This window comes from Oncorhynchus mykiss, chromosome 13, assembly GCF_057628025.1.
Source record: "Oncorhynchus mykiss isolate SJ-2025 chromosome 13, ASM5762802v1, whole genome shotgun sequence".
NCBI lineage: Eukaryota > Metazoa > Chordata > Actinopteri > Salmoniformes > Salmonidae > Oncorhynchus > Oncorhynchus mykiss.
The window spans coordinates 65,819,903-65,847,082 of record NC_143034.1 but is presented as its reverse complement, the minus strand read 5'-3'; the positions used below and the strand labels follow the sequence as shown (position 1 = coordinate 65,847,082).

The 27,180-nt window shown below is 44.8% G+C and overlaps 1 protein-coding gene across 14 annotated transcripts in view; it reads right to left on the bottom strand.

Moving 5' to 3' along the window:
• LOC110514101 (trinucleotide repeat-containing gene 6C protein) overlaps positions 1 to 27,180 on the bottom strand; it is an 83,995-nt gene that overhangs the window by 41,419 nt on the left and 15,396 nt on the right. For all 14 annotated transcript variants that reach the window (XM_090197205.1, XM_090197206.1, XM_090197207.1 and 11 more), the window contains exons 2-4: positions 20,905 to 21,007; positions 16,244 to 16,265; positions 2,418 to 2,726 (exon numbers count right to left, since the gene is read on the bottom strand). In XM_090197205.1, the coding sequence (XP_090053331.1) occupies positions 2,418 to 2,726; positions 16,244 to 16,265; positions 20,905 to 20,967 (394 nt within the window). In that variant the 5' untranslated portion in view covers positions 20,968 to 21,007. The remainder of the gene's footprint in view (positions 1 to 2,417; positions 2,727 to 16,243; positions 16,266 to 20,904; positions 21,008 to 27,180) is intronic.

Below are 27,180 nucleotides of genomic sequence, written 5' to 3'. Positions count from 1 at the left end.
CCAGTACAGCATGAGTGTGGAGCTAACATGATGTAGCCCAGACTCCCAGTACAGTATGAGTGTGGAGCTAACATGATACAGCCCAGACTCCCAGTACAGCATGAGTGTGGAGCTAACATGATACAGCCCAGACTCCCAGTGCAGCATGAGTGTGGAGCTAACATGATGTAGCCCAGACTCCCAGTGCAGCATGAGTGTGGAGCTAACATGATACAGCCCAGACTCCCAGTGCAGCATGAGTGTGGAGCTAACATGATACAGCCCAGACTCCCAGTGCAGTATGCGTGTGGAGCTAACATGATGTAGCCCAGACTCCCAGTGCAGCATGAGTGTGGAGCTAACATGATGTAGCCCAGACTCCCAGTGCAGTATGAGTGGGGAACTAACATGATGCAGCCCAGACTCCTAGTGCAGTATGAGTGTGGAGCTAACATGATGTAGCCCAGACTCCCAGTGCAGCATGAGTGTGGAGCTAACATGATGTAGCCCAGACTCCCAGTACAGTATGAGTGTGTAGCTAACATGATACAGCCCAGACTCCCAGTACAGCATGAGTGTGTAGCTAACATGATGTAGCCCAGACTCCCAGTACAGTATGAGTGTGTAGCTAACATGATACAGCCCAGACTCCCAGTACAGCATGAGTGTGTAGCTAACATGATGTAGCCCAGACTCCCAGTACAGTATGAGTGTGGAGCTAACATGATACAGCCCAGACTCCCAGTACAGTATGAGTGTGTAGCTAACATGATGTAGCCCAGACTCCCAGTACAGCATGAGTGTGGAGCTAACATGATGTAGCCCAGACTCCCAGTGCAGCATGAGTGTGGAGCTAACATGATACAGCCCAGACTCCCAGTACAGTATGAGTGGGGAACTAACATGATGTAGCCCAGACTCCCAGTACAGGCTAAGTGGAGCTAACATGAAGTAGCCCAGACTCCCAGTACAGTATGAGTGTGGAGCTAACATGATACAGCCCAGACTCCCAGTACAGTATGAGTGGGGAACTAACATGATACAGCCCAGACTCCCAGTATAGACTAAGTGGAGCTAACATGATGTAGCCCAGACTCCCAGTGCAGCATGAGTGTGGAGCTAACATGATGTAGCCCAGACTCCCAGTGCAGTATGAGTGGGGAACTAACATGATGCAGCCCAGACTCCTAGTGCAGTATGAGTGTGGAGCTAACATGATGTAGCCCAGACTCCCAGTGCAGCATGAGTGTGGAGCTAACATGATGTAGCCCAGACTCCCAGTACAGTATGAGTGTGTAGCTAACATGATACAGCCCAGACTCCCAGTACAGCATGAGTGTGTAGCTAACATGATGTAGCCCAGACTCCCAGTACAGTATGAGTGTGTAGCTAACATGATGTAGCCCAGACTCCCAGTACAGCATGAGTGTGGAGCTAACATGATGTAGCCCAGACTCCCAGTGCAGCATGAGTGTGGAGCTAACATGATACAGCCCAGACTCCCAGTACAGTATGAGTGGGGAACTAACATGATACAGCCCAGACTCCCAGTACAGGCTAAGTGGAGCTAACATGATACAGCCCAGACTCCCAGTACAGGCTAAGTGGAACTAACATGATGTAGCCCAGACTCCCAGTACAGGCTAAGTGGAGCAGGCACGGTGCACTCGCACTATAAGGTGGACATTGGCTGCGCTGATAGACAGACTTGATCAATGAGACACATTTGACAGAAGTACCGGAAATAAAATAAATTCTAGTCCCGAACCATTTTTCATGTTCTAGTATTGAAAAAGTACAGAATGGTCGGTATACCATGCAACACTATTAGGTGGCCCGCCCAATACTGTCTATGCAGAAAAAAAACCTGCACACACAAAATGTACATATATTAACTAAGTATGACTGAGTTGAAATCTTTAGACTGGTCTTCCGGTTGTTTAAATCAGATCAAATCTCTCTCACACACGCCAGCTGTGTTTACTCTCCACCCCTCCACAGTGGCCCCCTGCTGTAATTTACTCTCTATATTTAGAATCCCAGGCCAGGTAGAGCACATTCAAAACAAACAACGAACACAACAACAGATCCTCCCACACAGCGGTGCACACAGCCCTGCAGGTGAACTAGACAGCAGTCTGGAGCACAGTGTGATACACAGCAGACCCAAGGAAACAGGCAAGGAAACAACAATGGCATACACTATACATATCTAAAAGGAGAATGCAAAGTGGCAAACTAAACAAAATACGGGGAAAACACTTGAACTATCATCAATATAAGATATGAATCCCGGAAAAGCTCCACGAAATAAAATGTACAACACATAATCATAGAGAAAACAAGTTGGACAGTCAACTGTGGTCAAGTTCAGGGTTGTGGAACATTCCCAGAGGTCAAAAGGTCACAAAGGAAAAAGCTCAAAGTAAAGTGCTAACCTGTGTGCGATGCACCAGAGGATTTCTGACTCGAGTCAGGTTCGGGGCGTCCTGGTACAGTTGGAAGGGTCCCAGGGGGCAGCGGCTGACCCCTCTTCAGCAGCTGCTTGTGCTCCTGCTGGCGGAAGCGCGGAGGGATCTCTCTTGGCGGGTAACGCTGTTGGGCGGGCGAGGGCTGGGACTGCTGCTGGGCACTGGAGGGGGCGCGCTTGCCATTACTGCCACTGCTGCTGGTGGGGGGCACAGACGGGGTGGCACTGGGGTTGGCGGGGGGAGGAGGGGTGGGGCCGGGCTTGGCTGAGTCTGGCACTGTGGAGGGAAGAGAGAGGAGGCAGGAAGTTAAGGCACCAGGCAGAAGCTGATTTTGATTTATTCAACACACACATTGACACATCCATATGCTTAGCATCCTACTGACCTAGACGTGACTTCTCGTTCTCACATTTACATTCCACCCTGACCGTCTATTATGTCTCCGCTTCCAGCCCCTATGACAAACTCCACTCACCCACTTCCTCAGTCTAGCATTAACATAAGCCAGCTAGCACTGTTTAGCATGGTATGCTAGCTAATTATTCAACTCATTCATTTCCTCAGCAATAGCTAGCAAGCACCATTAAGCATGCTAGCTAAGTACTATTTTCATGTATTGCCTTCTGTTTTAGCTTCTTAGCAGCCTAGCATGCTAAGTACTGTACTCATTCATTTCCGGGCTCAATATTAGCAGTTTTGTAGGCTAGCACCTTAAGTATTAGCAACAGAGGGGAAGTGCTCAAAAAGGTCAGGGCTCAATCCGTATGAGGAGAGGCCAAGTAGCAAGAGGATCAGATTTGGAACGACGGGCATCAGGTGCATTATTGAAACGAGACGTATTCTGGTCATAATCTCTGTACTGGTGCTTACATAATAAATGTGATAGTCAGCAAAGAGCCTACTGCCGCTCTTCCATTTAATTCATTAAATGGATGATCATTTTTACCATGCTAGTAAATTAGAGTTTTATTTTCGGGCACTAGAAAGGTCCTCCTGAAATGGACACAAGCATGGGGCAGAGCGCTAACCTATTATACCAAGTAAAAGAGATGCTTGTAAATCGCTCTGGATAAGAACATCTGCTCAATTACCAATATGTTAATGTACGTGTAAGTGTATTGAGTAGAAAACATGGTGAGGGTAAAAGACAGAGGGTTAAAAACCCAGCAAAAGAAGCTGACTATACCGCGCTCTGACACATTCCTTACAAACAGCTTATTGATTCATTGTTTCATGTTCCACTGTTTTGTTATGCTTCCCCAAAAAATTATTCACCAAAATTGTGATTTAAATAACTTGGGAATAGAGGAATGCTCACAGACACACATTGACAGTAGTGGGATGCAGTCTAAACAAAGACATGCCTGTTAAAATCACACAGCCAGAGGGAGCAAGAGAGAAAGATCTGGCATGGCAACACTAGTAAAAACATCAGCAGGATCCAGCAACACAGACCAGAAGCCAAACAAACCAGCGTGAGATTGTGATGTGTTTTACAGTACGAGAGAATCAATGTGTGAGACAGGAAACAATCCTGTGGCTAGATATTCTCACAAAGTAAAAAGCTCATTATAAACTGGGTGGTTTGAGCCCTGAATGCTGACTGGCTGACAGCTGTGCTATATCAGACCATATACCACGGGTATGAATCTTTTTTTTTACTGCTCTAATTACATTGGTAATCAGTTTATAATAGCAATAAGGCACCTCGGGGGGTTGTGCTTTTGCGTTGTGCCCAAGAACAGCCCTTGGCCATGGTATATTGCCCATATACCACACACCCCCCCAGGCCTTATTGATTAAGTAACCCACAGAAAATCATGTGTGGGTTCTGCGTACGACGCTGTATGGGAACGGTGCAGCTCCATTGACCACAGCCCGATGTTTGTGCAGTGAACGGTGAACAGCTCACACACACAGTTATGTAACCGGGAGGCCCACAGTAAGGGGGAAGAGGACAGAACGGGGTCATACAAAAACATGTATTTTAACCTTTATTTTAGCAGGGAGTCATACTGAGACCAAGGTCTCTTATAAAGAGGCCTGTAATTACAAAAATATACACATTAATACAACATGAAAAGCAGAGATACACAACAGTCATAGAAAAACAAACATTATACATTTTTTCACAAGTAAGGTGCAAAGAAACTAATAGCAGATTTACCTAACTGTGTAGAGGAATTTCCAGAGTTAGCCATCCCTGAGACTGGGGTAACCCCATTTTTCTGGCGACCCCACCCACCCCAAATAAAAAAAAAACGTAAAATTAAAAAGTACATTTAGATTCACATCCACCAAAAACCTTCAATTCAAATATCTTATCAAAGCACCAATAAATACCTTTACTCAATGATATTGTATTTTTCTAATAATCTTTCTCAATACGTTTGCATTAGGGATGTTACCGGTTAATCAGTTAGCCCCCAAAAACACATTTGACCGGTCTTGCTTATCGGTCTAGAGTAAATTTGCATAATTTTGTGGAATTAACAAATTGGTTCATGTATATTTGTTAGTCGTCATGCATTTTAATTTATCACACGAGCACAGCATACACAGCCTAGTTTGAGGAGCGGAATAGCCTACCATCTGTCAGACAGCACAAGAGTATCTCCTCAAAAAGCCTGCGTAGGCTGCTGGAGTGAATTCAGCAGCATAGGCCTGTCTACCGTTGACTATCAGCACATCACCCACCACTTTGCAGTGTGAGGTTGAAACCTGAACGGTTTCACTTTACGTCAAATGAATCAGTCTTACCTTGCTTCAAAGTAGCCGTGCGAAAATCCATCCAAAGAAACAGGGAGGCTATTATTTTATTGGTTTTCATATCAACATTATTTTGTTGTCCAGAAGCCAAATGCATTATCCTAGTCATATTAGCAACCCATCATAGTAGTTGCTATTAGATTCCCCCTCTTTCTACGTTTCTAAAAGAGATATTCATCTCTGTCACATATGGAACTGCTCACATTAGGTGCTCTGTTGAGAACGGTGTTTCCCGCTAATTGCATTTGGGTAAATCTTAGAAAATTAAGTTTTATTAGGTGCTTCATTATAGGAGTTGCATGTTCTATAACAGGCTATAGGCAATAACAGGCTTCATCAATAAGTGCATCGATGACGTCGTCTCCACAGTGACCGTACGTACGTACGTACATACCTCAACCAGAAGCCATGGATTACAGGCAACCTCCTCCCTGAGCTAAAGGCTAGAGCTGCCGCTTTCAAGGAGTGGGACTCTAACCAGGAGGCTTATAAGAAATCCTGCTATACCCTCTGACGAACCATCAAACAGGCAAAGGGTAAATACAGGACTGAGATCGAATCGTACTACACAGGTTCCAAACATCGACAGATGTGGCAGGGCTGACAAACCATTACAGACCACAAAGCGAAGCACAGCCGAGAGCTGCCCAGTTACACAAGCCTACCAGATGAGCCAAATTACTTCTATGCTTGCGTCGAGGCAAATAACACTGAAATATGGATGAGAGCACCAGCTGTTCCGGAAAACTGTGTGATCATGCTCTCCGCAGTCGATGCGAGTAAGACCTTTTAAAAACAGGTCAACATTCACAAGGCCGCTTAGCCAAACGGATTACCAGGATGTTTACTGCGAGAATGTACTGACCAACTGGCAAGTGTCTTCACTGACATTTTCAATGTCTCCCTGTCCGAGTCTGTAATACCAACATGTTTCAAGCAGACCACCATAGTGGGCACAGGAACTAAGGTAACCTGCCTAAAGGACTACCAACCCGTAGCACTCATGTCTGTAGCCATGAAGTGCTTTGAAAGGCTGGCCATGGCTCATATCAACACCAGTATCCCAGAAACCCTAGACCAACTCCAATTTGCATACTGCCCTAACGGATCCACTTCCTGACATCCAGGCTGTGTCAGAGGAAGACCCTAAAAATGGTCAAAGACTCCAGCCACCCTAGTAGTAGACTGTTCTCTCTGCTACCGCACGGCAAGCGGTACCGGAGCGCCAAGTCTCGGTCCAAGAGGCTACTAAATAGCTTCTACCCCCTAAGCCATAAGACCCCTGAACATCTAATCAAATGGCTTCACAGACTATTTGCGTTGCCCCTCCCCCTCATTTACACCGCTGCTACCCTCTGTTGTTATCATCTATGAATAGTCACTTTAATAACTCTGCCTACATGTACATATTACCTCAACTAACTGGTGCCCCCTCACATCGACTCTGTACCGGTACCCCCCTGTATATAGTCTCGCTATTGTTATTTTACTGCTGCTCTTTAATTACTTGTTACCTTTATTTCTTATTCATATTTGTACTGCATTGTTGTTTCGGGGCTCGTAAGAGAGTATTTCACTGTAAGGTTTACACCCGTTGTATTTGACGCATGTGACTAATAACATTTGATTTGATTTTTAAAATTTGATTTCCCCCCTGGTTCTCCCTCTGCCCCCGCATCAGAGCATCATGGTGGGCTACAGCTGTTGCCACCAGCCCCCTGACTAGCTCCAGCTCTACCTCAGCCTGCCTGCAGCATAGGAACCAGGCAGGAAAGCTATTGAGCTAGAGTGTGCCTCGCATCAGACTTCTCTCTCTCTACCTCTCCTCTACTCCCTACCCCTCCCTCCCTCCTCGTTCATCCATTCCTCCTTGTTTATAGCCAAAGATGGCTACATTAGGCCAAGCAGATGGAAGGCATATAAATTACGCTGGCTAATTCTCCCTGCTGCTGATTCAGATGGGATTTTCCTGTTAAAACTGGGAGTATTCTACATCCTGCCTTTAAATAGAACAGTATTAGAGTGATGGCGGTCTCTCTGACGTAGATGCTTCTAGAAGTACTGGGGACGGATGGAGGGAGCAAAGAGGCGGGGCTAGCGGTCTGTTCTCTGGCTACACCAATCACAACATGGTGCAGAGAATAGTGTGTGTCACAATCCCACCACCCCCGAGTCTGTCAATCTGTGTCTCTGAATCCAGCCCTCCCTCTAATCCACTTACAATTAGAGCACTATTCTTCCTCTGCACCCCTATTCTTCCTCTGCACCCCTATTCTTCCTCTGCACCCCTATTCTTCCTCTGCACCCCTATTCTTCCTCTAAAAACAGAGTCCATGAGGTGTGATGAATACAGTGAAAGAGGTGGGAAAAAAGTAGGAGATGGAAAGCGAGAAAAAGAGATTACACAGTTCTAAGCTGTGCGATGAGCCTGTTTGGTAAGATACACAGTCGTCAGCTGGAGAGAGCTGTGTGGATTCCCAGTTCATCAAAGATGCACATCAAACTACGGCCCTGAGACCCTACAGCCTCACGCAAAGGAAGGGGATCCCATTTTACACTTTAAAAGAGCCCTTCATTTTCTGACGATCTCACACACACACCAGGGGTCACGTTAGAGTTAAAAAATCTGCATTTTCAAAACACAATCAAAAAAATATAAATAACATTCTGTGTTTCAAAACATTTCACCTGCGTTTTATTTTGAAAGTCGGTGTTTTTTGCTTCAATAGTGATCGGGGTGCAACTATAGTTTTCCTTCACAGAAAAGACGTTAGTGCAACACATTCAGCAGACAGTAGATTCATTTTCATCAGATGACAGAAGTACAAAGCTATTTGGCTCGTAGCCACACAAGTAAAAAAAAGGAGGCCAAATGTCTGAAGTTTGAGGTGCCCTTAATCTGTCTGTCTCAGTGTCTGTGTGTGTTCGCACCATGCAGACTGCTCTCCACTCATCAAATCAGGCCACACACACAATTATAGGCTTTTCCATAGCTTACGTCTTTAAAATCGTCCAGAGAGAGGAACTGAATGGAGAGCTTTCATACCCGAGGCCCCGACAACAGCTCACACTGCTCTAAACAGGCTACTATTGCCCAATGTTTGGGGGGGAAACACATGGGTAGATCGGAGAGATTAATTACTAGGTATTCTCTGTTATAATGGGCTGCATTCAGGAGAGAAAGTGTTCAACTCCATTTCACAGCGGGGTCTTGGAAAGCAAGTCAATACAAGTGTTGACTTTAATACTGTGGCATATTGGGTTCAGGGAAGCTATGGATGTAAAAATAGAATGCAGCCAAGAAAATGATGGGATGTGTCATGGCCTTACCAAGATGGCAGCGTGCAATAGAGCTGAATACATTATTGAATAGCTTCACAATGCAGACCAATGAATGACAGTCAATGTTGGCAAAAAAACACATCTGTTGCTTACGGGTAACATCAGTCATATAGCTAGCTACCAGGCCTAATCAGAACCAGATGAGCTAGTCAATTAATCACAGAAGAATACTGTATAAAGATACTGATCTGAAAATAAGATCAGATGAGAGACTGAGGTTAATGTAACAATCATATAAGAACGAGTGTGTGTGCATTTACACGCATGTATCCGTCCATGCTTGTGTGTGGAGTGTGTCTCTCCCTTAGGGTCTCTAAGGGGCTCGTCTGTCTCCCCCTCCTCTCCTCAGTGTGTTGAGCTGAGCTGCCATACTGAGCAGAGGGCCTCAGAGGGGAGGTGGAGATGATAGGGCTTAATTAATCCTGATTAAATATGGGGCTGTAATTTCAAGGAACAGCTCTCTCCCAGGTCTCCTGATCCCTCAGAGGTCTGAGAGGCAGGAAGGCTGTAGTTTAGAGGAACAGCTCTCTCCCAGGTCTCCTGAACCCTATCAGAGGTCAGAGAGGCAGGAGGACTGTAGTTTGGAGGAACAGCTCTCTGAGGGCTCCTGATAACTCATATAGAGTTCTAAAAGGCAGGTAGGACTCAAAACACCTTGGTCTGACTACTGTATATTGAAATGGCACTATACTTTTATTCAACAATTTAAAACATTTTAAAGATGCACTATGCAGATATCACCCCACCATTTCCTGGTTTCTAAAATTCTAATAGGTTTGCCTAATTTCAGTTTGTGACAAAACAAGCAAGTATAATGTAGAGAATCATTGTACCATTTCAACCGCTATGAAATATATTTTACATAACCCAAAATATTGTATTTTCAGCTGGTGTACAAAACCCAAAGTAAAATATGCAAAAACGACACTTAAGAACGGGAACCATAGAAATAGCACACATAGGACAGATACAGTATACCGCTTCTTAGACTTGATTTAAATGAGACTGACTGATCTATAACACACATTTCTATGTAGATTTGGTCAGGTCGCCCAAAACGTTACATATTGCAGCTTTAAGGCTTTGAGTGTTTGTGTGCACCCAAGATGGAGGCCAGACAGACAGGATGAAGGCACAGGGACTGGAGCTGGTTCAGGTTAGCAGGACAGGAGACTTTTCTTTCACACACACCATTTCCCCATCATAAAACATTGGTGGAATGTGCTGGGGAGTAGCTGCAGCTGGTGGCTGGGAGAGAGAGAGAGACCTGTTCAGAGGTGGAACTCTCAGTCACACACACGTAGGAGTGTCTGTGACAAAGTGTCAATGTTATACAACTGACCTAATGAGAGATCCAACTGGCCCACTGCGTCCCCTATTCCAGTAACCCATTAAGTCCAACTCTTCTACCTGACTGCCCAGTTTCCTACACTCCATTGCTACTTCACCTGCCCACTCAACCCTGCCTGTCCACCCCATACATCATCCCACCACAACTCCCTCAGCAGCCAGCGCAGGCCTTACACTGGGCCTGCTCGCCTCAACGTACACAGCTATAGATGAATGTCTTCCTGAAGGTAGTGTGGGTTATGGAGTGGTCGCTGGAAATGTCGGCTTTGGCTTGGACAACCCAGGAGTAGGTATTAACATGGATAACTGGGATCCCGGGACTGGTCACAGTTTCCCCAAAAACAAAATGACAAGACCCGGGAAATTAGCCTACAACATTTCCCCCCCCCAACGCCGCAATAATGCAATTCCACAAAATACACAACATGTGCAGCACACACATAATTAACACTGGAGGACTGAACACGCTGCCCACACACAGTTAATAAACCCTACAGGAAACATCTACAGCAGGCTACAGCAGGCCTACAGAATAACATGGGCCTCTTCGCCCTCTCATTTCAACAGTCACACATTTCACAGGCCTATGCACAATTCACTAAATAGGCATCTCTGTCACAGAAATTAATTATGTTACCAATTCAGAGGCATGAGAGAAAAGTATATCTTCTCCTGTCCTAGAGCCCAGCCCATTTTCCTATCCAGTCCCAACCCCACTGAAACCTAAAATCCTAACTCTTGTCTAGCATGAAAATTCCTAACTTCATTCTGTAATCCATAGGTTACATGATCAAATCTAGTCTCTGGCCTATGCATGTGAAAATACTGCTAGCAAATCTCCTCCGCGCTGTCTCGTACTGCTGCCCATACGAGAGCTTCTGTAGAGAATCAACAAACGATATTTTTAAAACAGAGTTGGTCCCCGTTAAGATAAATAGATTAAATATCCAGTTCCACTCTTCATCTCCCAGTTACTGATGAGCTGAACTGCTGTCTGTATAATCATCAACTCCATTTAGGCAAATATAGGAGATATTCTGTCATTCGTTGAAGGAGGTTATCTAGCAAGCTTAACAACGTTGGTCATTTTACTTGTTCGACTGCCGTTACAAAGTCTATGATAGGACAACACTATTCTCCAGGTGTGCTTTGTGTCAAGATGTGCTGAAATTCACTCAAATAATTGAGGAACATGATAAAGGTCCGAATTTATGAACAACTTGTTCCGCAATTCACAACAATGTCATTGGCGATCAAAGATCGAGTAACTATCATTAATAATCATCAGTTTCATTTGCGCTGAAATCTTTACATAGTGGCGCAGCCAAGCCGACAAGGTGGCACAGCTCCCCTCTTTTTGGGGGAGAATCCTGGCATAGTGACCATATCTTGGTTTTAAACGCTTTAAAGTGGGCACTGGAACTATTCCTGGTATTGAAACTTGGCATATTTTCAGGAAAATATGAATCCTTACGAGTGAGTGAGTGAGTGAGTGAGTGAGTGAGTGAGTAATAAACGGGCATCTATCACTGTGATGCCTAATGACAGCTCTCATATACAGCCACTGTCCCATCTCAGTCATTTGTATAATTCACATCACATGTGATTTGCGAGCCATTCTGCTTCACTGTTGGAGCCAGTAACATAAGCATTTAGAAGCAGCTGCTAATCTGTGTACGCGACCAATAAACTTTGATCTGATACAGCTACATACCAGAGGAGGCTGGTGGGAGGAGCTATAGGAAGACGGGTTCATTGTAATGGTTGGAATGGAATGAATCAAACACGTGGTTCCATTATTCCATTCCAGCCATTACAATGAGCCCATCCTCCTACAGCTCCTCCCACCAGCCTCCTCTGCTATATACAATCTCAACAAGACATATATCAGCTCTAACCTAAACATACTCCTAGACAATATAGCATAAACAACTGAATGAATGCCCCCCTTGCCTCTGTTCAGTGATTGGCTAATATCCATCTTCACTGTATTCATTCTCATAGCGTTTAGCCGCTGAAGAGACAACATGACAGCGACGGCAGCGTGTGGAATAAATAAATTCCCTCCGGAATACACTGCCATTTATGGCTCTGCTGCGACACAAAGCGCTGGGTGTAATTAAGTCAATGTGAAACGGCAAATGAATCTTATGAAATGACAGCGTTGTGTCGCCGCAGATCTGGAATAACAATGTGATCTTATGGCGCTATGTAAATGTGGTGGCTGCAGCTCCGTTCTGGAATGGATGCTGTGAGTATGTTCCCTCCGACTCCTCCTTAATCCATCCATCCATCAAGGTCTACCACAGACCTATCCATGCTAACAGAGTTACCGGGTATGTATCCCTATGTTACACTATCCCCTCATCATGCAGCGCCAGGGAGAAAATGCCTCCACATGGGTGATGGTCCAGTAGACAGGGAGGACTGGTGTCTGATGGGGTGGGGGCATGCTACCTGCCATAGACAGGAGAGATTCAGGCACAGCTGTGTAGTAACACTAGATGGTAGTGGTGGTAGAAACCAAGGCATGGTTGTGTTGTAACACTAGATAGTAGTGGTGGTAGAAACTAAGGCATGGTTGAGTTGTAACACTAGATAGTAGTGGTGGTAGAAACTAAGGCATGGTTGTGTTGTAACACTAGATAGTAGTGGTGATAGAAACTAAGGCATGGTTGTGTTGTAACACTAGATAGTAGTGGTGGTAGAAACTAAGGCATGGTTGAGTTGTAACACTAGATAGTAGTGGTGGTAGAAACTAAGGCATGGTTGAGTTGTAACACTAGATAGTAGTGGTGGTAGAAACTAAGGCATGGTTGTGTTGTAACACTAGATGGTAGTGGTGGTAAAAACTAAGGAATGGTTGTGTTGTAACACTAGATGGTAGCGGTGGTAGAAACTAAGGCATGGTTGTGTTGTAACCCTGGATGGTAGTGGTAGAATACCTCTCTCTCTATAGAGACAGAGAAATGGCTATGGAGAGAGGCTGATGAGCTGTAACTAGGCCACAGCCAGGAAGACACTGTAGAGAGGTAGGAGACAATCACCAAAGGCAATACGTGCTGCTTTCACGCTAGGGACTGGCTGATGGAAACCATACATTTACAGTGGGGCAAAAAAGTATTTAGTCAGCCACCAATTGTGCAAGTTCTCCCACTTAAAAAGATGAGAGAGTCCTGTAATTTTCATCATAGGTACACTTCACCTATGACAGACAAAATTAGATTTTTTTTCTCCAGAAAATCACATTGTAGGATTTTATGAATTTATTTGCAAATTATGGTGGAAATAAGTATTTGGTCAATAACAAAAGTTTCTCAATACTTTGTTATATACCCTTTGTTGGCAATGACAAGGGTCAAACGACAGAGGTCAAGTCTTCACAAGGTTTTCACACACTGTTGCTGGTATTTTGGCCCATTCCTCCATGCAGATCTCCTCTAGAGCAGTGATGTTTTGGGGCTGTTGCTGGGCAACACGGACTTTCAACTCCCTCCAAAGATTTTCTATGGGGTTGAGATCTGGAGACTGGCTAGGCCACTCCAGGACCTTGAAATGCTTCTTACGAAGCCACTCTTTCATTGCCCGGGCGGTGTGTTTGGGATCATTGTCATGCTGAAAGACCCAGCCACGTTTCATCTTCAATGCCCTTGCTGATGGAAGGAGGTTTTCACTCAAAATCTCACGATACATGGCCCCATTCATTCTTTCCTTTCCACGGATCAGTCGTCTTGGTCCCTTTGCAGAAAAACAGCCCCAAAGCATGATGTTTCCACCCCCATGCTTCACAGTAGGTATGGTGTTCTTTGGATGCAACTCAGCATTCTTTGTCCTCCAAACACAACAAGTTGAGTTTTTACCAAAAAGGTATATTTTGGTTTCATCTGACCAAATGACATTCTCCCAATCTTCTTCTGGATCATCCAAATGCTCTCTAGCAAACTTCAGACGGGCCTGGACATGTACTGGCTTAAGCAGGGGGACACGTCTGGCACTGCAGGATTTGAGTCCCTGGCGGCGTAGTGTGTTACTGATGGTAGGCTTTGTTACTTTGGTCCCAGCTCTCTGCCGGTCATTCACTAGGTCCACCCGTGTGGTTCTGGGATTTTTGCTCACCGTTCTTCTGATCATTTTGACCCCACGGGGTGAGATCTTGCGTGGAGCCCCAGATCGAGGGAGATTATCAGTGGTCTTGTATGTCTTCCATTTCCTAATAATTGCTCCCACAGTTGATTTAATCAAACCAAGCTGCTTACCTATTGCAGATTCAGTCTTCCCAGCCTGGTGCAGGTCTACAATTTTGTTTCTGGTGTCCTTTGACAGCTCTTTGGTCTTGGCCATAGTGGAGTTTGGAGTGTGACTGTTTGAGGTTGTGGACAGGTGTCTTTTATACTGATAGCAAGTTCAAACAGGTGTCATTAATACAGGTAACGAGTGGAGGACAGAGGAGCCTCCTTAAGAAGAAGTTATAGGTCTGTGCGAGTCAGAAATCGTGCTTGTTTGTAGGTGACCAAATACTTATTTTCCACCATAATTTGCAAATAAATTCATTAAAAATCCTACAATGTGATTTTCTGGATTTTGTTTCTCATTTTGTCTGTCATAGTTGAAGTGTACCTATGATGAAAATTGCAGGCCTCATCTTATTAAGTGAGAGAACTTGCACAATTGGTGGCTGACTAAATACTTTTTTGCCCCACTGTATCTGTTATTTTACCAGGTTCGTTGACTGAGAACACGTTCTCATTTACAGCAACGACCTGGGGAATAGTTACAGGGGAGAGGAGGGGGATGAATGAGCCAATTGTAAACATAAGGACACGTGTGTCTGTGTGTACTTGTCAACTTTTCTATGTGACAATCTAGACCCCTTTAAACTAACCTCTGGACTTCAAAGCCAGTTCCACTGTGTTTTTTCATTGTTTCCCTCTAATCAGGGACTGATTTTGACCCGGGACACCAGGTGTGTGCAATTAATTATCAGGTAGAACAGGAAACCAGCAGGCGACAGACCTCGTAGGGTAGGAGTTGAATATCCCTGGTTTATAAAGATGCACATGTGATTGTACTAATGTATTCATAAAAGTCTGTTGACCTATGCATTGATATAATTGTGTTTGTATGAGTGCCTATACTACATACACAGTCCCAGTGGAGGTCGGTAAGGCAGAGGGAACTTATTTATATGAATGTACTGTATGCCTTAGCCATGTGGGTACACATGTGCCTTTTATGTTGATCTCGATGCGCACTGCTTACTGTATGTGTAAACTGTAGACAGGAAACGAGTGTGTTCTCGCTCACTTTCACACAATACTCTCTGTTTCTTTCCAGTACTTTGTTCCTGCAGTCTCTTTCCTTCAGACCCTTTCTTTCACTTTTGTCATTTCCTTCTCAGGAATATGTTTGTGACAAGCCAGGTGAATTTCCTTCTGCCTTTTTCACCCCACTCTCTCTATTCCTCCATCCACCCCCACATATATTCTCCTCCTCCCTCCATCAGACCCAGGTTGGGCCTCCCCATTCCAACCACAGTAGAAAAGTGCAGTATTACACTGGTGGCCTCTCCCTGCCTGTTGTTACCCCTATCCTGCACTTTCACACTGACCCTGCTCTCCTCAACAGTCAACACCACATTCTAATGTGTCACAGCCAGCTTTCAGGGGACTTTTCAGCCATACATGGCTTGGTGGAAACATGCTAACCATGAAAACTAACCCAGATTACTGCTAACTGGATGGAAACAGGCTAACAAAGCTAACTGGATGGAAACAGGCTAACAAAGCTAACTAACCCAGATTACTGCTCATTATTGCAGCTCAGCAGCACAGACAGGCTCCAGTAAATGCAGCCCTGCAGCCTACTATACCCTGTAGGGTTATTACACTAAGATGTCCCTTCCTCATCTTGACCTTTAAACCCCCCACTTCCCCAACCTCCTGTTAAGTGCTAGAAGGCCGTTACAGGACCATTAACGGATGCCCTAATGAGCTTTCCTAGAGACTTTCTCTCAAAACATAAGCCCCTCCCGGCCCCATCTGGCCAGTCACACCACATAACAGGTCCTCTCCCTCTCGCCAGTCCTTCTCTCTCGCTCATTAAGAGCTTTGGCACAGAGGGCAGTGAGAGGATGTGTTCTATCTACAGTGCTCTGGGTTCAATTCACTTCAAAACCCTGCCAGCTAAGTGCACACTGTGCATACTCTCACTTTCTCTGTTGCTCCGACTGTCATTCTCCCTCCATCCCCCTCTCTTTTCAATCAGTCAGTCAGTCTAAGGTAATAGGAGGTAGGAGTGGTTGCAGAATGTTGGAAAAGATGAGAACAACGCACCTTTGGTTTTCTGTTCAGTGACCTGGAAAGAAAGAGGAAGAACATATTAGCAACAGATTTTTTTAAAGAGTTCACAAAAAAAACCCAAGTACAAGGGACTACAGATGAAAATGAGCTGGCTGGATAAAACTGCCACATTTATTGAAATGTTGATGTGTAGGCCTATTGTCCCTGTCAAATACACATAATGAAGAAAGGAGTCCTAACTGAAGTATGTGTTTTACGTCAATATTTAAAGCAACAGACAATCAATAGGTCTCCTCTCTCGGAGTTAGCCTGCTAGCGTTAGCATGCTACTGGGTTGGCTGCCTGCACTTCAGTCTTGCTCTGACTGAAAGCCAGCCCATTCCATTGGAACAGAATGTTCAGGGAAATGTTCTTATTAGCCTATTATAATGCTACATGTTTTATGTTCATCCCTCCACCGGCTGAGCTTAGGGGCTTTTGCCTGGTGGGTCATGTGGATTAGTTAGCCAGAAAGTGAAATAAGAGGCAGACAACACACACACACACACACACACACAGGTACAGTGGCGTATGCAGGAACACACACACACGCTGGCCAGCTCCCCCCTTCAGCTCTGCTTTCCTCAGCCTCACAGGAGGCTGCATGTGATAAAGAGAAGCAGCATGACACGTTAGCCTGTTTAGCCAACGGAGTGGAAAGGGATCACTTACTGACACGGTTCAGAGCAGAGGGAGAGAGGGAGCGAGGGAGGGAGGGTGAAAGAGGAGAGGAATAGAGCAGGGCACAGGGTAGAGGCTGATATCATCATCTTGCTTTGTGTAAAGCTACACCATTAAAAACAGGGGTTGGTGCTTGTATGAGGTAGTACCATAAAAACGCGGGTTGGTGCTAGAGGTCGACCGATTATGTTTTTTCATGCCGATACCGATTATTGGAGGACCAAAAAAGTTTGATACCGATTAAATCGGCCGATTTTTATTTATATATATTTATAATAAATGACAATTACAACAATACTGAATGAACACTTAATATAATACATCAATAAAATAAATGTAGTCTCAAATAAATAATGAAACATGTTCAATTTGGTTTAAATAATGCAAAAAAGTGTTGGAGAAGTAAAAGTGCAATATGTGCCATGTAAAAAAGCTCACGTTTAAGTTCCTTGCTCAGAACATATGAAAGCTGGTGGTTCCTTTTAACATGAGTCTTCAATATTCCCAGGTAAGAAGTTTTAGGTTGTAGTTATTATAGGACTATTTCTCTCTATAGCATTTGTATTTCCTTTCATTGACTAGTGGATGTTCTAATAGGTACTTTAGTATTTCCAGCCTAATCTCTGGAGTTGATGGGCTTTAAGTCAAATAGCTGCTGGCAAATGCAGGAAAGTGCTGTTTGAATGAATGCATTCGAGCCTGCTGCTGCCTACCACCGCTCAGACAGACTGCTCTATCAAATCATAGACTTAATTGTAATATAATACCACACAGAAATACGAGCCTTAGGTCATTAATATGGTCAAATCCGGAAACTATCATTTTGAAAAACAAAATATATATTGTTTCAGTGAAATACAGAACTGTTCCGTATTTTATAGAACGAGTGGCAACCCTAAGTCTAAATATTGCTGTTACATTGCACAACCTTCAATGTTATAATTATGTACAATTCTGGCAAATTAATCACGGTCTTTGTTAGGAAGAAATGGTCTTCACACAGTTCGCAATGAGCCAGGCGGCCCAAACTTCTGCATATACCCTGACTCTGTTGCACAGAACGCAAGAGAAATGACAATTTCCCTAGTTAAAATAAATTCATGTTAGCAGGCAATATTAACTATATATGCAGGTTTAAAAATATATACTTGTATTGATTGGTGCAACGACAGGGCTTTTTTTGCGAATGCGCTTGTTAAAAACACCCGTTTGGCGAAGTAGGCTGTGATTCAATGATATATTAACAGGCACCACATCGATTATATGCAACGCAGGACAAGCTAGTTAAACTAGTAATATCATCAACCATGTGTAGTTAACTAGTGATTATGTTAAGATTGATTGTTTTTTATAAGATACGTTTAATGCTAGCTAGCAACTTACCTTGGCTCCTTGCTGCACTCACATAACAGGTAGTCAGCCTGCCACGCAGTGTCCTCCTGGACACAGCACCAATGTAATCGGCCAGAATGGGTGTCAAAAAACGCCAATTGCCGATTGTTATGAAAACTTGAAATCGGCCCTAATTAAAAATCGGCAATTTCGATTAATCAGTCGACCTCTAGTTGGTGCTGTATGAGGTAGTATGATAAAAACAGGGGTTGGTGCTGTATGAGGTAGTATGATTAAAAATGGGGATTGGTGCTGTATGAGGTAGTATGATTAAAAACGGGGATTGGAGCTGTATGAGGTAGTATGATTAAAAACGGGGATTGGTGCTGTATGAGGTAGCATGATTAAAAACGGGGATTGGTGCTGTATGAGGTAGCATGATAAAAACGGGGATTGGTGCTGTATGAGGTAGCATGATAAAAACAGGGGTTGGTGCTGTATGAGGTAGTATGATAAAAACAGGGGTTGGTGCTGTATGAGGTAGTATGATAAAAACAGGGGTTGGTGCTGTATGAGGTAGCATGATAAAAACAGGGGTTGGTGCTGTATGAGGTAGTATGATAAAAACAGGGGTTGGTGCTGTATGAGGTAGTATGATAAAAACAGGGGTTGGTGCTGTATGAGGTAGTATGATAAAAACAGGGGTTGGTGCTGTATGAGGTAGTATGATAGAAACGGGGATTGGTGCTGTATGAGGTAGTATGATAGAAACGGGGATTGGTGCTGTATGAGGTAGCATGATAAAAACGGGGGTTGGTGCTGTATGAGGTAGTATGATAGAAACGGGGGTTGGTGCTGTATGAGGTAGTATGATAGAAACGGGGATTGGTGCTGTATGAGGTAGTATGATAGAAACGGGGGTTGGTGCTGTATGAGGTAGTATGATAAAAACGGGGGTTGGTGCTGTATGAGGTAGTATGATAGAAACAGGGATTGGTGCTGTATGAGGTAGTATGATAGAAACGGGGGTTGGTGCTGTATGAGGTAGTATGATAAAAACAGGGGTTGGTGCTGTATGAGGTAGTATGATAAAAACAGGGGTTGGTGCTGTATGAGGTAGTATGATAGAAACGGGGATTGGTGCTGTATGAGGTAGTATGATAGAAACGGGGATTGGTGCTGTATGAGGTAGTATGATAGAAACAGGGGTTGGTGCTGTATGAGGTAGTATGATAGAAACGGGGGTTGGTGCTGTATGAGGTAGTATGATAGAAACAGGGGTTGGTGCTGTATGAGGTAGTATGATAGAAACGGGGGTTGGTGCTGTATGAGGTAGTATGATAGAAACAGGGGTTGGTGCTGTATGAGGTAGTATGATAGAAACAGGGGTTGGTGCTGTATGAGGTAGTATGATAGAAACAGGGGTTGGTGCTGTATGAGGTAGTATGATAGAAACAGGGGTTGGTGCTGTATGAGGTAGTATGATAGAAACGGGGGTTGGTGCTGTATGAGGTAGTATGATAGAAACGGGGGTTGGTGCTGTATGAGGTAGTATGATAGAAACAGGGGTTGGTGCTGTATGAGGTAGTATGATAGAAACAGGGGTTGGTGCTGTATGAGGTAGTATGATAGAAACGGGGGTTGGTGCTGTATGAGGTAGTATGATAGAAACGGGGGTTGGTGCTGTATGAGGTAGTATGATAGAAACGGGGGTTGGTGCTGTATGAGGTAGTATGATAGAAACAGGGGTTGGTGCTGTATGAGGTAGTATGATAGAAACAGGGGTTGGTGCTGTATGAGGTAGTATGATAGAAACAGGGGTTGGTGCTCTATGAGGTAGTATGATAGAAACAGGGGTTGGTGCTGTATGAGGTAGTATGATAGAAACAGGGGTTGGTGCTGTATGAGGTAGTATGATAGAAACAGGGGTTGGTGCTGTATGAGGTAGTATGATAGAAACAGGGGTTGGTGCTGTATGAGGTAGTATGATAGAAACGGGGGTTGGTGCTGTATGAGGTAGTATGATAGAAACAGGGGTTGGTGCTGTATGAGGTAGTATGATAGAAACAGGGGTTGGTGCTGTATGAGGTAGTATGATAGAAACAGGGGTTGGTGCTGTATGAGGTAGTATGATAGAAACGGGGGTTGGTGCTGTATGAGGTAGTATGATAGAAACGGGGGTTGGTGCTGTATGAGGTAGTATGATAGAAACAGGGGTTGGTGCTGTATGAGGTAGTATGATAGAAACAGGGGTTGGTGCTGTATGAGGTAGTATGATAGAAACGGGGGTTGGTGCTGTATGAGGTAGTATGATAGAAACGGGGGTTGGTGCTGTATGAGGTAGTATGATAGAAACGGGGATTGGTGCTGTATGAGGTAGTATGATAGAAACAGGGGTTGGTGCTGTATGAGGTAGTATGATAGAAACGGGGGTTGGTGCTGTATGAGGTAGTATGATAGAAACGGGGGTTGGTGCTGTATGAGGTAGTATGATAAAAACAGGGATTGGTGCTGTATGAGGTAGTATGATAGAAACGGGGGTTGGTGCTGTATGAGGTAGTATGATAAAAACAGGGATTGGTGCTGTATGAGGTAGTATGATAGAAGTGTGTCCAAACAACAAGAACCATATGACGTCACACCTTTTTCTGAGCAGCTTCCTTCTTTTTCTTTTCTTCTTGCTTTCTCTTTTTCTTTTCTTCCATCAAATGGTTCTGGTCTCGTGTTCCCTGCTTCTTCTCTCGGCTGGAACAGAGGATCAAAAGACAGACGTGTTTTACAACGCGGTTGCTGGCGAGGTGAGGACTGTCTGCACGTGAACACCTGGAATCCTCCCATGAATTCCATTCTGAAGCAGAGTTATAACTACTCACTGCAGCTCTTTGCTGAGGGAATGTACAGACAATAGAAACACCATTAAACAATAGAAACACCATTAACAGATTGACCTGCGTGTGTGTGTGGCTTGGGTTGTATTGGCTCGGGTTGACTTGTGTGGATGACTTGTGTGGTCTGGAATTTATTAGGAGGCATTGTGGTGCTGGTGGAGGCCAGAGCTGTGGTCCTCTTAGTGTTACTGAAACCCTTGATATGAGGCCCCATTCTTCAATCCCCAGACATCCAGCCAGTACCTACCGCCATCTCCAAGACAACCCAGACTCAGTAGGCTGAGTAAGGCTGCATCTCACCCTGTTATTCACCATACAGTGCACTGCTTTTGACCGGCTGCCTGACATCTCTATGACCAGTATTGAATGACCCAGGTAAAGTGAGGCACAGCCACACTCAGTACTAGCTGCCACTCCCCAGATCCCTCAGAGTACTGCATCTTACCTGGTAGGGACCCAGCTCTCAGAGACAAATGCCTGCCAAGCCTCCACTCCACACACATGCTCCAAAGCCATTAAAAAAACACACAAAATCAACCTGACATTTCCACATCCTTTCACGAGCAGCAAGCTGTTCCAGAGGAGAGTTGGGTAGCCAGCGTCCCAAATGGCACCCTATTCCCTACATTGTCCACTACTTTTGACCAGAGCACTATATTAGGGAATAGGGTGCCATTTGGGATGCAGACCGATCCTATATTTAGCCTTAATAAGCCTAGGCCTTTCCTCTTTTCACTTAAAAAGCTCCAGCATTTAAGGACAGAGATGGGAGAATAATAACTGCATGGAAAAATACATAAATTGGAATCCGGTTTCCTTGAACCGGAGATGAGAAATGGCATCTAAAAATGTAAGCCAAGCATGTGCTGCAATGCCGTGCCATCGCCTGGCAACAAGAGCTCCCGAGGCCTGATGAGTGTGCAGCCAGGTGGAGAGGTGGTGGATGTTGGCCCTTAAGCACTGATCCAGAGTCAGTTAGGTTTTTAGGCCGCTGCACAGTGCACTGCATATTAGTCACCCGTCTTCGGGGCATCAGGTTTGACACAGTCTCTAGAAAGACCAAATTTGATTAGTTATTTTTTTTAATTTAAACTAGGCAAGTCAATTAAGAACAAATTCTTATTTACAATGACGGCCAACCCCGGCCAAACCCGGATGACGCTGGGACAATTGTGCGCCGCCCTATAGGACTCCCAATCACAGACGGTTGGGATACAGCCTGGAATCGAACCAGTGTCTGTAGTGACGTGTCTAGCACTGAGATGCAGTGCCTTAGACCACCGCCCCACTCGGGAGCCCAAATCAGGTGTGTTTTTGTTGGAATTCAACATGTCTGAGGGAGAAGGTTTGAGAAAAATGCCTAGCCTATAAAAACACAACTACCATAACCAACACAGTCTGCTCCCCTTCTTCCATTAGGATACAATATAAACAGAAGGCAAAGAAGCAGGCTGAAGCACAATAAGGCAAGTCTACCACAGACTTCAATACAACATAAGGAGGCGCAGTTGCTCACGCAGACAATTAGCAACTAAGCTAAAACAACTGACCTGATAATAGTAACGTGTGTAGGCTGGCGAATGTCTCAATGAAATCGCACACAAAAAACGCTGTATCTCACATATCCACGTAGCCATGCACTGATTGGCCAGCCGACGGGCTAATCAGCCAATCTCGGGGGCTAATCTCGGCTTTGGTCCTCTTAACACTTCACCGGGAGTTACCTCACAGCATGGGCAACAGACTAGCTTGGAACAGAGCTGAGTGCTCCATGTGTTAAGTGGAAAACTGTTGACTAGCCATAAGCCGCTGCAGCGTTCTCCATGTTGGCCTGTTTGGTTCCAAAGAGCAGCAGCAGGAAAGAACAGAGCTATTAATAGGCAACTCCTACTGTCTGGCTGTTTTTAGGGTTGAAGACCTGAGATTATGTGGATGGAAATTTGCCTCAGAACTCCGATGTGCTTCCATATCACGGCTAACCCATTAGATCCATAAATATTTATTTTTGTGGGGCCCACAGCCCAGCTATTAAGCCTAGCTACAGCTGATGGCTAAATATAGCCACGGTCTCCATTCAACATTGATGCACCATGCTAGTGTCACATAGTATCAGAGGAATGGAGTGATGGCCCAGCTGATCTAAACTGCTGTCTGTCTAGGCACAGGCTGAGCCGGAAAACATAGACTTAGGCTACACATACTGGAAACTGTCCAGATTCATTTCTGTTCGGGATCAGTTGGTCCTTGTGCAAGACAACTCTGGTAAAAGGACCGTGAAACAAGGACTTTCATTTTTTTTAAACCAAATATTACGATTGCAATTTGACGTGGAACAAAGATCAAATCAGTTGGATGAACTGCCGGAATCATAGAAAGAGAATGACTTATTTAAGAAGGGAAGTTGAAAGCAGCATCGTTCTTGTTTGGAACAATCGGTTGACTGCATTTGACCCAACAGAACAGCATGCAAACATATAGTAACTAACAGCGAGGAGGAGGAACGGTGCTGCTTGGTGTGTGGGGGAAGCCACTGCAAGAGGAACTATAAAAACATATAGTAACTAACAGCGAGGAGGAGGAACGGTGCTGCTTGGTGTGGGGAGGAAGCCACTGCAAGAGGAAAATAACGATAAAAACATATAGTAACTAACAGCGAGGAGGAGGAGGAACGGTGCTGCTTGGTGTGTGGGGGAAGCCACTGCAAGAGGAAAATAACTATAAAAACATATAGTAACTAACAGCGAGGAGGAGGAGGAACGGTGCTGCTTGGTGTGTGGGGGAAGCCACTGCAAGAGGAAAATAACTATAAAAACATATAGTAACTAACAGCGAGGAGGAGGAGGAACGGTGCTGCTTGGTGTGTGGGGGAAGCCACTGCAAGAGGAAAATAACTATAAAAACATATAGTAACTAACAGCGAGGAGGAGGAACGGTGCTGCTTGGTGTGGGGGAAGCCACTGCAAGAGGAAAATAACTATAAAAACATATAGTAACTAACAGCGAGGAGGAGGAGGAACGGTGCTGCTTGGTGTGGGGGGGAAGCCACTGCAAGAGGAAAATAACTATAAAAACATATAGTAACTAACAGCGAGGAGGAGGAACGGTGCTGCTTGGTGTGGGGGGGAAGCCACTGCAAGAGGAAAATAACTATAAAAACATATAGTAACTAACAGCAAGGAGGAGGAACGGTGCTGCTTGGTGTGGGGGAAGCCACTGCAAGAGGAAAATAACTATAAAAACATATAGTAACTAACAGCGAGGAGGAGGAACGGTGCTGCTTGGTGTGGGGGAAGCCACTGCAAGAGGAAAATAACTATAAAAACATATAGTAACTAACAGCGAGGAGGAGGAGGAACGGTGCTGCTTGGTGTGGGGGAAGCCACTGCAAGAGGAAAATAACTATAAAAACATATAGTAACTAACAGCGAGGAGGAGGAGGAACGGTGCTGCTTGGTGTGGGGGAAGCCACTGCAAGAGGAAAATAACTATAAAAACATATAGTAACTAACAGCGAGGAGGAGGAACGGTGCTGCTTGGTGTGGGGGAAGCCACTGCAAGAGGAAAATAACTATAAAAACATATAGTAACTAACAGCGAGGAGGAGGAGGAACGGTGCTGCTTGGTGTGGGGGGGAAGCCACTGCAAGAGGAAAATAACTATAAAAGCATATAGTAACTAACAGCGAGGAGGAGGAACGGTGCTGCTTGGTGTGGGGGGGAAGCCACTGCAAGAGGAAAATAACTATAAAAACATATAGTAACTAACAGCGAGGAGGAGGAGGAACGGTGCTGCTTGGTGTGTGGGGGAAGCCACTGCAAGAGGAAAATAACTATAAAAACATATAGTAACTAACAGCAAGGAGGAGGAACGGTGCTGCTTGGTGTGGGGGGGAAGCCACTGCAAGAAGAAAATAACTATAAAAACATACAGTAACTAACAGCGAGGAGGAGGAGGAACGGTGCTGCTTGGTGTGTGGGGGAAGCCACTGCAAGAGGAAAATAACTATAAAAACATATAGTAACTAACAGCAAGGAGGAGGAGGAACGGTGCTGCTTGGTGTGGGGGGGAAGCCACTGCAAGAGGAAAATAACTATAAAAACATATAGTAACTAACAGCGAGGAGGAGGAGGAGGAACGGTGCTGCTTGGTGTGGGGGAAGCCACTGCAAGAGGAAAATAACTATAAAAACATATAGTAACTAACAGCGAGGAGGAGGAGGAACGGTGCTGCTTGGTGTGGGGGAAGCCACTGCAAGAGGAAAATAACTATAAAAACATATAGTAACTAACAGCGAGGAGGAGGAGGAACGGTGCTGCTTGGTGTGTGGGGGAAGCCACTGCAAGAGGAAAATAACTATAAAAACATATAGTAACTAACAGCGAGGAGGAGGAACGGTGCTGCTTGGTATGTGGGGGAAGCCACTGCAAGAGGAAAATAACTATAAAAACATATAGTAACTAACAGCGAGGAGGAGGAGGAACGGTGCTGCTTGGTGTGGGGGAAGCCACTGCAAAAGGAAAATAACTATAAAAACATATAGTAACTAACAGCAAGGAGGAGGAGGAACGGTGCTGCTTGGTGTGTGGGGGAAGCCACTGCAAGAGGAAAATAACTATAAAAACATATAGTAACTAACAGCGAGGAGGAGGAACGGTGCTGCTTGGTGTGGGGGGGAAGCCACTGCAAGAGGAAAATAACTATAAAAACATATAGTAACTAACAGCGAGGAGGAGGAACGGTGCTGCTTGGTGTGGGGGGGAAGCCACTGCAAGAGGAAAATAACTATAAAAACATATAGTAACTAACAGCGAGGAGGAGGAACGGTGCTGCTTGGTGTGGGGGGGAAGCCACTGCAAGAGGAAAATAACTATAAAAACATATAGTAACTAACAGCGAGGAGGAGGAGGAACGGTGCTGCTTGGTGTGGGGGGGAAGCCACTGCAAGAAGAAAATAACTATAAAAACATATAGTAACTAACAGTGAGGAGGAGGAGGAACGGTGCTGCTTGGTGTGGGGGGGAAGCCACTGCAAGAGGAAAATAACTATAAAAACATATAGTAACTAACAGCGAGGAGGGGGAGGAACGGTGCTGCTTGGTGTGGGGGGGAAGCCACTGCAAGAGGAAAATAACTATAAAAACATATAGTAACTAACAGCGAGGAGGAGGAACGGTGCTGCTTGGTGTGGGGGGGAAGCCACTGCAAGAGGAAAATAACTATAAAAACATAGTAACTAACAGCGAGGAGGAGGAACGGTGCTGCTTGGTGTGGGGGAAGCCACTGCAAGAGGAAAATAACTATAAAAACATATAGTAACTAACAGCAAGGAGGAGGAACGGTGCTGCTTGGTGTGTGGGGGAAGCCACTGCAAGAGGAAAATAACTATAAAAACATATAGTAACTAACAGCGAGGAGGAGGAACGGTGCTGCTTGGTGTGGGGGAAGCCACTGCAAGAGGAAAATAACTATAAAAACATATAGTAACTAACAGCGAGGAGGAGGAACGGTGCTGCTTGGTGTGTGGGGGAAGCCACTGCAAGAGGAAAATAACTATAAAACATATAGTAACTAACAGCGAGGAGGAGGAGGAACGGTGCTGCTTGGTGTGGGGGAAGCCACTGCAAGAGGAAAATAACTATAAAAACATATAGTAACTAACAGCGAGGAGGAGGAACGGTGCTGCTTGGTGTGGGGGGGAAGCCACTGCAAGAGGAAAATAACTATAAAAACATATAGTAACTAACAGCGAGGAGGAGGAACGGTGCTGCTTGGTGTGGGGGAAGCCACTGCAAGAGGAAAATAACTATAAAAACATATAGTAACTAACAGCGAGGAGGAGGAACGGTGCTGCTTGGTGTGTGGGGGAAGCCACTGCAAGAGGAAAATAACTATAGAAACATATAGTAACTAACAGCGAGGAGGAGGAACGGTGCTGCTTGGTGTGGGGGGGAAGCCACTGCAAGAGGAAAATAACTATAAAACATATAGTAACTAACAGCGAGGAGGAGGAGGAACGGTGCTGCTTGGTGT